Source organism: Ceratotherium simum, chromosome 28 (assembly GCF_057802395.1).
Source record: "Ceratotherium simum simum isolate JZ-2026a chromosome 28, ASM5780239v1, whole genome shotgun sequence".
Taxonomy (NCBI): domain Eukaryota; kingdom Metazoa; phylum Chordata; class Mammalia; order Perissodactyla; family Rhinocerotidae; genus Ceratotherium; species Ceratotherium simum.
In genome coordinates, this window is record NC_141927.1 from 17,819,875 (window position 1) to 17,833,988 (window position 14,114).

The 14,114-nt window shown below is 39.8% G+C and overlaps 1 protein-coding gene across 4 annotated transcripts in view; it reads right to left on the reverse strand.

Annotated features, from left to right (window-relative positions):
• Positions 1-9,388: 9,388 nt before the first annotated feature.
• Positions 9,389-14,114, reverse strand: part of FAT1 (FAT atypical cadherin 1) — a 132,363-nt gene continuing 127,637 nt past the window's right edge. For 3 of the 4 annotated variants that reach the window (XM_014786283.2, XM_087418389.1, XM_087418390.1), the window contains 2 exons: positions 12,113-12,148; positions 9,389-10,825 (listed from right to left, as the gene is read on the reverse strand). In XM_014786283.2, coding sequence (XP_014641769.1) covers positions 10,197-10,825; positions 12,113-12,148 — 665 coding nt within the window. In that variant the 3' untranslated portion in view covers positions 9,389-10,196. The remainder of the gene's footprint in view (positions 10,826-12,112; positions 12,149-14,114) is intronic. The other variant, XM_087418391.1, reaches the window with a different exon arrangement.

Below are 14,114 nucleotides of genomic sequence, written 5' to 3' on the forward strand. Positions count from 1 at the left end.
TAGTCAAATGATCTAGACTAGTAGTTTAGGAAACTTCTTTGAATTGTAGCATGTTCTGTAAGGGCACTTAGAAAACTAAACTTTCTTAGAATACATTTTTTTTTTTTTTTTTTTTTATAATTTTATTTATTTATTTTTCCCCCAAAGCCCCAGTAGATAGTTGTATGTCATAGTTGCACATTCTTCTAGTTGCTGTATGTGGGACGCGGCCTCAGCATGGCCGGAGAAGCAGTGCGTCTGTGCGCGCCCGGGATCCGAACCCGGGCTGCCTGCATCAGAGCGCACGCACTCAACCGCTAAGCCACGGGGCCGGCCCTTAGAATACATTTTTTTAAATAATAAACTAATAAAATGCATATTTGAAGATTGGAATGGGAGTGAGGGAGAAAATAGTACCAACAAATAAAGCATTTATTGAACATCTACTTTGTGCCAAAACTGCTGATGTGAGGGGCTCTGCCCTTGTGCTGTTTGGTTCACTTCACGAGACACTGTTCAGAAAGGAGGTCTGTGAGACAAAGCCTGGAGGCCAGAGTCAGGACTTTGAATTTCAGTCTCAACACTGATTTGCAGTGTGACCTTCTGAAACCGCCTCAGTACCCATTGGTCCACCTACCTTTCTCAAACGTTTTATAAGCTCTTTTCTTCAGAGATGAGTGTGGGAGCATGGCAGGGCAGTATCACGCTCGAGGAAGGGCCATTGGATTGCTGCTTGGTGATCCTCTAGGAGCCACTTGTATTCCCACTGAATCTCGGCGCAGACAGCACATGTAGAAGAGTGGAAACTTGTCCTCAGAAGACCTTGAGCACTGCCACAACCAAAAGGTCCCTAGCTACGGAACTCAGTGTGATGGGAAACCAGCACAGAGAACCTAATAAGAAGCCAGGGGTCCCTTGATTTGTAGCATACTAGACTTATAAGACCCTTACACTCCCACCATCCAATCAGACTCTGCCAAGCTAGTATTTTGCATAACCACTCCCACTCCCAACTCCTTAAAAGTCTGTCCCCACTTCACCTCACCTCGGAGAGAGAGATTTGAGCTCTGCCTCCTGTATCCCTGCTGGTCAACCTGGCAATGAAGCTCTTTCTTCTCTCAAAAGCTAGTGCCATAGTATTGACTTCTATGCACCTCCGTCAGCAAGCCCTTGCTCAGTAACACTTCTGAAAGTTCTTATCCTTTGTGTGCTTCAGTTTCCTGATCTGAAAAATGGGGATAATAAGGAGGGTCACTGGATGGACTCAGAGTTACTCATTGCAGAATGCTTGGAATGTAATGCGCTCTAAATAAGAACCACTCTAATTCAGATTGTTAATATTGATTCCACACAACTCCTCTGGGGTCTTAGCCTACCTCCTTTTCAGCTGAGGAAACGATGTTAAGTAGTTGGCTCAACATCATATAGCTAATAAGTGATGAGGCAAAATTTTGAACTCAGGTCTGTGGCTCAAAAGCCATCAATCTCTACCTGCCACTGACGCCTGAAGGCATGGGCGTTTGAGAGCATACCTTAGGGGCCATGGCTTTAAAAAGCAGCCCTCCTGCCAACAGAGTTAGAAGGGACTGAACTTTGGTCCATGACATAAACTGAACCTGAAGGCTGCACAGCTACCTAAGCAGGGCTGTGGACTACTGTCCAGTCTGGTCATGGAATGTCCCACCTGAGTGAAGCAGCACTTCTGCCAGGTGCAGCAGAAGGTCTTGGCAAAGAGAGTGGGCTCTGGTGTCAGATCTCCAAGGTTGAATGGGGCTTTACCACCTGCCAGCTTTGTCATCATGGACAAATGTCTCAGTTTCTCTTCATAAAATGGGGCTGATGCCAATAATAGATACTCTGCCACACTGTAGTTGTAAGGATTATGCAGCTAAAGCTCAGAGAATAAAGCGTGATGCGTAGACTCAACAGTGTTTGTTGTTGTTATTCTAGTAAAGAACAAATCTAGCCCTGTCATTCAGTGTGAGGATATCTCCAGAAGCATGGTATGATTTAAAATTAAGGCCTAGAAATTAAAGGTAGGAACCATAGTTTCAGTGACCCCTGGCCATTTTTAAATTTTGTGAATATCCCCATTAGAAGTAAAAACTCAGCATTTTAGACTATCTATTATTATTAAAAACAATCTCAATCCAATAGAAGCTTTTAGTTGGAGAACCTTTGGCATTTTGAGCATTGTTTAATTAAAGGAATTGGTGTTTTTAATAAGGTTTATGGATAAGATTTTATTTTGTTCAACCTCATTTAAAATATCTATTTTAAAGTATACTTACCTTTGAAAGAAGAGAAAAATACTCATTTAAGGTAAAAATTGAAAAACACAAATCATGAAACAAGAGCATCATTTAAAAAATGTCTGTTTATAACCCTAATTTGCAGGGGGGCTAACATTTCAAATCTGGCAAAGAAGTGGATCTGTGCTTCTAAGTCCTTGACAGGTGTAAGGGGTTGATACCCACTCTGTGTAGATAATTTGTTCCTTTTCCTATACTCTCCCCTTTTCCTAAAACCGTTTGGTAGAATCCATAAACATTAAAATGAAGTGAAGCAATATCATCAGACGTTTTGAGAACTCCATTTTCCCCCTTGAGATAACTGATCACGGCTTTGCTTTAGAATCACTGAGTTCATATTTATCATCTATTTTATGGAGACTCTGCTGCGCTATTAGCTCTTTACAAGATATATTTGGTCCAATGACATTTTCATTCAAATGTTACAATTTTTCTTTCTCCTCTATGTCTAGCATCATTTGAAAATGTAGCCTCTTATACAGCCACACTTGCTAACAGCACAGTGACAAGGGCATTACTTACCTAAGTGTTCACACAAGCAGAGGTTTTCTTGGGAAAAAAAATACTTGCCCTTCTTTTCCAGTGGCTCCTTCTGTTTGCGGTAATGGCAGTCAACTGCTAGTGAGGAAATTAAATTCTGACAGACAACTCTCTCTCTCAGCTGGTACCCTAATTGAAATGAAACATAATGCCTTTGACGAAGAGCAATCAGAAAGTACACGGAATGCCAGTCTGCAAAAGAGAAAGAGCCGCCCGCATTGACCTTCAGAAGGTTATTGACCAGATTCAGCAGGCTGGATGAAGGGAGAGTTGGCAGCTAACCGGGAGCCCATCAGCTAAAGAAAGACGGGGGGTGGTGGATGGGGGTTGGGATAGTTTTCTAGGTCTGATAGATTACAAACATAAACATTACATGTATATGAAAGTCACTGAAAATTGAATCGAAATTAAAGATAATTTTACAAAGATGATCTGGTTCTTATCTAAACTCCATTTTTCATAGAAAGAAATTCACAGGAAGAGAAAAGAGAGCAGAATTATCCAGAGTTCTCTATACCAAGAGCTCCCTTGCACAGAGATGTTGACCCTCCAGCCCTCTGAGCAGCTGGGAGGAGCCGGAGCATCACAATACACAATTGGAACCTCTGGTTTAGAGCAGCCTAGTATCTTCATGCCACTGTGCTGTAAAAATATTACCATCTTCTGCATATGCTGTGATGTGGAAAAGGCAGGGGAAAACATGTTCATAGAAATATCGCAGCAGAAGATCGCCTCAATAGTAAGGAGATATTAGCACAATGCCCACAGAAGTTCCAACTTTTCTGTTGTCGTAGTTCTAGAATTTTGTTACATTATATGCAATACTTTGAAAACAAATAACCCTCATATCTAGAAATCTGTCCTGAAGAGGAGCAAAAATGAATATACAAAGATGTTAATGTTGGAATTGCCATGAAAATTGAAAATATCTTAAAAGTAGCAAAATAAATAACGTTATAAACCCATACTATGAAATATTATGCAGCTCTTTAAAAAGGCATTTTCTAAAAAGGATAATTTATACTGTAAAGTGGGAAAAGCAGGTGCAAAAGTGGATACATGACACCAAGTTTGTAAACCAAACTTAGGTAGTGCTCTCAGAAAATAAAATCAGATTCTACACACAAAATGATCATGTATTTTTTTCTGGTCGATAGAATTATAATCCTGTACTTTTTCAAAAACTTTTACTTTTTTAAACCAAAAAAATAGAAATAAAAATATGACTTATAGAGTGAGCATTTTAAAACGTCGGATTGATTGTATTCCAGAAATCTTGTGTCTGAGGTGATCATTTAGTTTCTATTCTGTATGCCTGTCAATTACATATTTAGGAATACAGTATAGATATTTTTTATGGTTTTTTTAAATTAAAATATATACAGAATTTCAAAAGACTTTCTTCTTATGCAGGTGAATGACCAAATGAAGAGACCTGCTGCCTGTTACAATGTTATCTGGCGATGATGATACTGGCTCAAGACAAGGTTGACATAAGGGAAGCCATATTGTAGAAAAGAAACCCTATTGTAACTTTGAATGATCTCTGACTAACTAACCCAGCTGATATGCACCCTCAAGGTGATCTCACTGCTCTGTAGATTTTACAACCCCTGCTTGTGCATGTACCTCCCAGCTGCGATAAGATGATAACTTTGTTCTTTTGAGTTCCTTAGGAATGTGATGACCCCTGAACAGAGAGTCTATGCTGATAGCCATCATCAGTGAAAACTGAAAGATCTGGTGTGGCGACTCCCAGTCTCTAACACTCAAGGGTCAACATTCTTAACCCCATCCCCTATAACCCACCAGCCTATATAACTGCTCTAAGATTTTGTGCCCCCTTAAGATGGTTCTTTCAGGCATTAGTCAGCCATCTTCCCTCTTGCTAGCAAGCTGTAATAAAACACCCTTTCTGTGTCACTATCTTGCCTCTTGACGATTGGCTTTTGTCTTGTGGCGAGCAGATCGTGCCCTTTGTGCGGTAACAATGATTTGAGCAGAAATAAACCATATATGACCGGGATTGTCATCTGAAAGATCTAGAAAGGGGACTGTCTTGAATCCATGTGCTTGTCTGGAGGGCCCACTATCGGAGCTGGTTCTGCATCACCCACTGGAAGCAGAAATGCTAAAAGGCAGCAGTGGAGGGAAGCTGGTGTTTCCCTCTCTTTTGGAATGTATTAATCATTAAGTGCAACAAGCACATTTCCAATCTGTTATAAGGCATATGTTTAGAAGTCTTAAAACATTAAAGAAAAAATTTGAAGCATTCTGCTTAATAAGAGAATGATCCCAGAATTAGTAGAGGAAACCAAGAAGAGAGATATCAGGGAGTGTCTCTAGAGCCTGGCAGTGTCTGGCTGGTAGTAGTTCAATGAAGATTTGTTAGACGGGCGCATGAATGAATGCACCCATAAACCCTCTAGTTTAATGCACGCAAATAGGTTGCATGAGAGAAGGAACCCTCTATCAGCAATATTCTTGTCTTAATTTACCACCGACTTGAACAAGCAGCCATGCATGCTAATGGTCATGTTATCACGGTCATCAAGTTATTCATGTCCAACTTGTGAAAGCTCCCTTGAAATAGGAGGCTCGCGGTATCGAGCAGAGCGGCCTCTGCCTGGCACACGTCGCACACCCCTGCCCGCCTCCTTCCTGTGGCCATGTTTCCAGACACTTGCAGACTCACTAGGAAAAGAGCTCAAATAGCCAAAGCTCTCCCAATCTCCATTGATAACCTGATAATTTGTGTCTTAATTACCAGGAAATAACAGTAGCCAAAATTCTATGATGAGTCATTTTGGCAATTCAAAGCACTGATTTCCTACAGCTTAATCTAGTATTTTCATTCAAAGGAATAAACAAAAGCTTTTGAATTCATATTACTCGTATTAACAGTGAGTGTCCTCAGTGCATCCTTCTTCAATTACAATATATTTAGAATTAATCCTCCTTTTCCTAGGCTAATGCATAGTTTCTTTGGGAAGGTATATGAAGACTTAGGTGGCCAGTTTCTTGCCTTTACAGCTTAAAAGCAACCCCAAAAAACGAACACAGCTTCTGGAAAGGCCCTTGATGTCTTTTGGGACTAGGAAAGGCTCTCTCTCTCGCTTTTCTCCGCACACTCTATGATAAAAATGAATGTGACAAGCACGATCATCTAAAGTAAACCTACTCTTCTCATCACACATGCACACACACGAATCTAAATTTTAGAGGTAGGGTTAAGAAAAATAAAGTCAGAAATCAAAATTTTAAAGTTCAAAATTTTCTTACTAGCATTTTTTTCTCTAATGGATATTTAACCTGTAAATCTCTTTCCTTTTAAACTGAACCATAATTTCCAAGAGTAGCAGATACAGACTGTGACAAATACTAAGTGGTCTTCAAATACAAATATACTACTTATATAAAACACAGAATCCAGGTGAATATGACATTTAAGTGCCAAAAACACTGAAGAAGTGCTGGAATTTTCTAAGGCACCTGAGTTTTCTAAGGGAATTTTAAATGGACATCAAACATACCGTGAAAGTGAGATCTAGTTAGGGGAAATTGACGGTCCCTGACTTCTGCCTATCAAGGGATATGGAAATAAAAGGTCTTTAGGAAAAAAAAAATGACAAGCCCACACTACTTCTACGTGGTTGCTTGGATTCTTCTGCCATCAAAGTGTTCAGTGCTAATTCATATAGTTTGTTTTATGTCAAAGTAATTGTTTTGAGACCTAAGGTAAACTGTTAAGTCATTTCCAATTAGTTCAAGATGATGCTATATATTTAAAAAACAAAATAAAAAGCAAATAGTCTTCAGTTTAAAATGTGGTCTGTATCATATTTTAGGTCAAAGTATTGTAAAAATAAAACCACCACCAAATAGAGCCAATTGTGGTAGGTAGACATCTAAGATGCCACCCTCTTGGGTACATAGTATACCCAAGACTCATGAATATGACGGGAATTCCCATGATTAGGTTACTAATCTGTTAACTTTTAGTTAATCAAAAGGGAGATTATCCCGAGTAGGCCTGACCTAATCAGGTGAGTCCTTGAAAGAGGAATGGGCCCTTCCTGAGTTCAGAGAGATTGCAAGCAGGAGGGAAATTCTTCTACTGGCTCTGAAGACGTAAGCTACTATGTTGTGCAAGGGCCAAGTAGCTAGAACATGAATTAGAAGCTGTCGAGACAGCAAGGTAGCTAGTGAGAAGGTAGAAATTCAGCCCTATAGCTACCAAGAAAACGGGATCTCAGTTCTATAATCCCAAAGAACTGAATTCTGCCTGCAACCATGTGAGCCTGGACGCTGACCCCAAGCCTCAGGTGAGACCACAGCCCAGCTGACGACTGCATTTCAGCCTGGTGAGACTCTGAGCAGACAACCCAGCCAGGCCATGACGGGGCTTCTGATCTCCAGACCACTAAGTTGATGGTAATTTGCTATGAGCAATAGGAAACTAATATACCAATGTTCTAAACACTGGAAATCAGCAGTTAAGAGCATATTAAGTTTAAGATGACAGAGTATTATATTTCCGCCCAATTTCTTCTCTTGAAAATCCAAAACAGGGAAAGGGGAAAAAGTTAAAAAGCAGCTCCATTTTCAATGCAAGTAAGAGGTTTACTTAACTGTAGACCACCCCGTAGCACGTGAAGATGGACGGCAGGTGGAGGAATGAGAAATGGCGCCTTAGCAGGGAAGGACTCAGACCTCATAGTCTGCAGAGGGCAACAGCGACTTGTTACGCACACCGGAAAGTGGTCGCCAAAAGGGGTGAATACCAGGGGTGCTGTCTGTTTTAGTTGGACACGAGTTGTCAGACCCCAGACTCTGAGCTCTATCCTGAGCAGACTCAGCGACGATAGGCAAAGAGAAGGCGGCAGGACGTTCCCAGACCCGAGAGCTGGGGGAGTAAGTGTACGAAAAAATCGCCAGTCCTCCTATCTAGCCAACTCTTAAGAAGAATAACGATATTTCCCAAGCAGGAAACAGGAAGTCCCTCCTCTGGAGAAACTGCGAGTCTCCAAAGAAAAGACCTACAGCTATTGCTAAGGATTGTCTAATAGTTTCAACCACGCACTAAGAAGCAATGTACAAAACTGTCTCCCTCTTTTCTTTGCCTTTCCAGCCTTGGGGCCCTTATACTAGCTGTGCTCTCTGCCTGGAATGCTCATTCCCCAGGTGGCCACATGGCATTCTCCCTTATCAACTTCAGGTTTTTACTCAAATGCCAGCTTGTCATGCACATCTTCCACCTTCTTGAAATTTTAACCTTCCACCCCCACCCCATCACACATATTCCTCCCCAAATACCAATTTTTCTCTCGAGTACTCATCACTCCATATAGCGCTATGTATTTTATTTATTAACCCTCTCCTCCTGCCCCCCGCCCTCCCCATCATGTAAACCCCAAAAAGGCTGGGAATTTTTGTCTGTCTGTTCACATAGGTGAACACATGGTAGGTGACCAAAAATATTTTTTGAATACATTAATGAAATAGTCACACATTTCTAAAAAAAACTAAAAGAAAAATTAAGGCAATTGGTTAAGAAAAGGAGAAAGTTGCAAAGTAGATGGAAATAAATATCATATACTACTTAGCTCAATGAATATTTACATCATCAAAACAATGAAAACACTATATATAGATTAACCCAAAAATTATGCTGTAACTAATGGGAGGATAAGAGTAATGGAGGTTTGTTAAGTTATATGGTCTTCCTCTATCATCATACTGAGTCCATGGGCAATTCCTAAAATTAGTGACTTAAGAAATAACAATATATACACTTAAAAACATGAAAGTAAAAAGGAGAAAAACAGCGTGAAGTGTTGTAAGTGGTGACAGCAGACTGCATGAGTTTGCTGGTTTGTTATACGTCTTTTAGCTCTCTCTGATGTTTAAACTATGTGTGTGTGTATATATATATATATATATATACATCATTTGATAAAATAAAGAAGGCACTTACTGAAAGGGAAAAAGTGGCTTTCCCAAGTCCTGAGAATGCTTGATTCTCTGTAATTCCTATCACAGTGACTGGATAGTTATAGTGTTGGATGGAGGGATGGATTTTGACTGTACAAATACACATGGAAAATAGCTTCTGGATTTCACATGAAATCATATAGAAGTATGACATGTTCTTTGACAACAGAAAGATAAAATGATTCATAAAGACTTTATTTCTGATATAAATCATAGGTGAAAACCATAGAAGCATTTAAATTATTGGCAAGAAATAGTAATAAAATAAAAAATGTACAAGGTAAATTTTCTTGAAGTTTTAGTTAGAAAATATTTATTATATAGAAGAGCACTGTCTACCTTTATACCTATAGTTCTGAGCAGTATCAAGTAGCCATGGATTGCCACCTAGTGGCTACATCAGTAGGTATAGGCTGGTTTTGCCAACTGCAAAAAGATTTTCCACATTTAAGCCGCAAAACGCTATATTAATATCCATCCTTCCATTCATCCATCCATCTTTCTTTCTCAATTCATGAGCCAACTCTTGAATAGGAGTATAAATATGGAGGAAAAATAGGCAATAAAGCTAAAGTATTTTATTAATAATTTATTGTCAGTAAGAAAGACTGGCTAACGGTAATTTTCAGTAAAAACCTTTACAAGACCATTGCATCACAAATATACAGACACTATAAAAACTGTGTCATGGCGGTTTTGGTTCTAAACAGGTATGCATTACACTTTCCAATAATGAAAAATGTTTATAATTCTAAAATACAGCAACCCATTTAAGACATGTTCGTGTATCAGATCGTTCCTCATCCTATGTACAGCTAAAATGAATGACTATAAGGAAATGTATTAATGAAATGTCATACTTCGGTGGAACAGAACAGAGAGTGAAACCTTGGTTATATTAAAAAAATCAGGGTGCTAGCTAATGATACCGACACCACCAAAACTCGGTCAAAAACAAATGCATGAAAGATTTTGAGAATCTAGTTAAAACTATGAAAAATCAAATCTGTACATAAAATTTACAAAAAAAAGGGAAAAACACAGGAAAATTAAAATAATCAAATCTATATAAATATATGGATCACGCTAACAAGATGGTAGGACTGATCTTCATTGCATTATTTTAACACAAATGTAAATACAAAAAGATGTTCAGAAATGGCACAGCCAATGTAAGTGGCATCCGATTACAGTAGGTTAGGACATTGGAAATGGCTAACATGTCAGAAGGCGCGTGATTCAGTGCAGCCATGCCCAGGTCAGCTCACCGAAAAGAAGCGCATAAGCACTGCTGCAGAGAACAATGCGGAAGGTCATTTATATCATCTCTAGGTTCATTCAAGTCCAGGCACTTCGGGGGGAGTCTGAGTGTCAGACTTGTGTGTGCTGTTGTGAATCTAGTGGAGGAACTGTCACCTCTTCGAAGTGGCCATCGTCTCCACTCTCGTAGTCACTCATCATGACCTCAGACTCCACTTCACAGCAGGCTGACACATCAGAGCAGGAAGCTGTGGGGGCATACACAGACATGGGCATGTTTTCTACAGTGGGGGCCTCAAAGTTTCTTTGATACCCTGGAGGGTAAGCGGTGTAGGGTTCTCTACAGGGACCAGTCTCACCAGTGCCTGTTTTGTGAGGTTCAGACATGTCGACGGGATAGAAGTTGGGCAGATACTGATGCAAGTTGAACCTCTGCCGGTTTCTCGAGGAAGAACCTAAACTACCTGCAGCGGGCATGTCTCTCGGAGGATGTATGGATTCGAACTGATCACTGAATTCTGGAGGTAACGGTGGTAGTTCGTCAGGCGCGGGGAAGTCTTCTGGTGGTGGTGGAAAATCGCTTTCAATGTCGTAACCTCCAGGGTAATAGTCTGTGTCGATGGCACTGGGATCTGCTGAGTACAGAGGTGTCTGCTCGTCAATAACCTCGTAATTGGGGAATTCCTGTATATCCGGCAGAGGAACACTTGGCATCCAATCTGATGTATCCCAGTGGTACCCTTGGTAGAAAAGAAAACAAGAGATTTCATTGTGTGTTCCCCAAGCATCTGTGCCATGGAGAAGAGCTCAGCGTGTCAAACACACAAAGGTGCAAAGGCATTCACGCACACAGAGGTTTGTCACTTTGGAAACCCTCGGTCTTTGCTTTGAAGACATCCCTCCGCCCCTACCCAGCTTTGAGAACCTCTGGGAAGCTCTATTTCTAAAATGTGGACTTAAGAGTTTTATGCAAGTACCTAACATTCAAAGAAACAAGAAGAGTTTTAACAGAAGCAGTATGCTAGCGTGGAAATGACATGCACTTTTCTACAAACGATTCCAATCATCCTTGCAGCTTTCCTTATGTAATTTAGAACCCACTGCTCTATAGGAAGAAGAGGATTAGAGTTCAATTTTAGGACATCAGGAAAGAAGTTTTGTCTTTTCAGAAAGGAAAAGTCTCTGTTTAGTACAATATCAAATGTCACTTGATCTGCACTACTTATTAAAAAAATACTAATTAATGCAATGCTTTAACATAACAGAATCTTATCATGCTAAATTTTAAAAAATCAATTTCCTGGGGTTAGCCTGGCGGCATAGTGGTTAAGTACACACGCTCCGCTTCGGTGGCCTGGGGTTAGTGGGTTTGGACCCCAGGCGTGGACCCACACACCGCTCATCAAGCCATGCTGTGGGGGGGGTCCCATATACAAAACAGAGGAAGATGGGCACAAATATTAGCTCAGGGCAAATCTTCCTCAAGCAAAAAGAAGAAGATTGGCAACAGATGTTAGCTCAGGGCCAGTCTTCCTCACACACACACAAAGAAATCAATTTCCTTTATAATAATGCAATAAGCATAGTATTAAAAATTATGCTATTTTTTATTAGCCCTATGTAAAACAACGAACTGTGTTAATACAGCTATATACCAAAGCATGCCTCCAAATCAAGCAAAATGCAATCAAACATTGAAAAATATAACAGAATTTTTGATAGACGACAATAATGCATGTTCGTTACTTTTAAAAGGACCAAGGATCATTTTAGACTATATAAAAGTATAACTACTAAAAAAAAAAAAAAAACTCCCAATTTGGAGTTTTCCCTTAGGGTTTTTGAAATCCTTTGACAGACAGGAAAAGGCGAGGCAATCCATGTTTAGAATGCGGAGCACAAACAGCTATGTACTTAGTTACTGCAGCATCCACAGAGCAAATGGGTGAGGCAAGTCAGCACTGGGGGCACATCTTTACCACTTATTTTTAGTGAGTATCAAGGAACAACTGGCATGCATAAGTCACCTCTTGATTTGCTGAGGTCAGGAGCAGCCAAAGACTCTTTTGGTGGCAGAGTAGAGAGAAAAGAAAACATTTATAATTAAAACAGAGAGACGGCTGAAAGGCAATCAAGATAAGTACATAACACAATGTAAACTGTGTGCAAAGGCCCAGTCAGCCACGGACCATGCCTTTAAGCCATTATCTATGAAAATTCCAAATGGTTGGGAAATTTACGCAGCACAAATAAAATGGTACACGGAGTAGAGGAAAATGACGACTGATGATGAACTAGACACACTGCCAGGAAACTCAAACATTATTTTACTTTCTTTTCCTTGTTTCTGGCAATCTAAACCTGAAAACGCACAATTTTGTTAGGAATAATTAAAATAAAGTCTACAGGCTCTGATAAAATGTAAATTGATGAGGAATTTAAATTACATCTTCACATTACTGAGCAATATTACAAAATAATTTTTTCTAAGACTTGGTAGCATCAGGTTACTTAAGTAATAATTCAAATACATCTAAAGCTATACAACACACACACACATACTTTATAGCACATCATAGCCTTCAAATGTACATTAAATTCAGAGAAATTCACAAATGAACTTAGAGACTTATATATAACTAAAGAATATCTCTCCAAACCCTGCCCACTTTGAATATGATTTTCTATTTACATTGTTCACCTTCCCTTGGAGAGACCATTAGCTGTACTTATCCCCCAGCCCAGCCCACACCTGTAATTATAATAGCAGGGTTCTTATTTTATACACAGAGCTCCAGCATGAAGTCAGAAAAAGCAGATGTGAATCATATGACCCTGGGTAGGCTGCTTACCCTGGCTAAGCTTCAAGTGCTTATCTTTGAAATGGGGGTGGAAATCCCTTAAGAGTTATTATGAGGATTAAATCAGATAAATCAGGTTAAGCACTAACTGTCAGCTATCATCATGATTCTTATTATTGTGAAAGTAGTCGTCATTGTCGAAGTACAGCCACTTTAGTGATTTTCCCAACAAGGCCAATGCTTTCTCTGCATTCTACAATGTTCTTGAAAATCCAGGTAATTAAGTAATTTGGAACAAATAAGATTTGATTGATGGTTCTCTTCTAGAAATTTAAATCGAAAACTGAAAAGACTGTGGTGGTTCTAAAAAATGAATAAGCCAGTATTTAAGTTACCATGTATCTACAGAATTTTAATTGAATGTCAACTAAAAATGTAGTAATTCCTTTTTTTTTTCTGCTGAGGAAGATTAGCCCCGAGCTAACATCTATTGTCAATCTTCCTCGTTTTATCCTTGAGCAAGATTCACCCTGAGCTAACATCCGTGCCAGTCCCCCTCTATTTTATATGTGGGTCGCCGCCACAGCATGGCTGACGAGTGGTGTAGGCCTGTACGCGGGATCTGAACCCGCAAACCCAGGCCACCGAAGTGGAATGCACTGAACTTAACCACTACGCCACTGGGCTGGCCCCTAAAAATGTAGCAATTCCTTTTTAAAGAGAGGACTGACAACCTTCATTCCTATATAGGCATTCAGGAATTCTTAAAATTTAAGCTAGCTTTCAGCTTTAAATTCTATTTCTTAGGTATGCCCCAGAATATTTTTCAATGAAGGAGATTGCAATGAAAGAACTGTCTCAATTCTGCTTCTTTAAACTCCATCAATATTGAAAATACTAAAATTCTCATCATGTAGAAACTAATATTCACTAGACAAAATAGAAATTAATTTCTGCTTCACCAAGCAAAGACATGGTACTTGTTCTCAGGAGAGTAAGTGCGAGTCTCATCAGCAACTGTTATCAGAAACACCAACACCTCACCCCCGCTCACCCCCTATCAAATATGGCACGAAACCATCCTTCTTCCCACTTCAATCCCGACAACATGTGTGTCCTCGCAGAGAGGGACCCCCTAAGCCTTATGTACTCCTGATGGGCTACGCCCGTAGTTCTCAAAGTAGGATCGCAGGACCAGTAACATCAGAATTAAATGGGAACTTTTAGA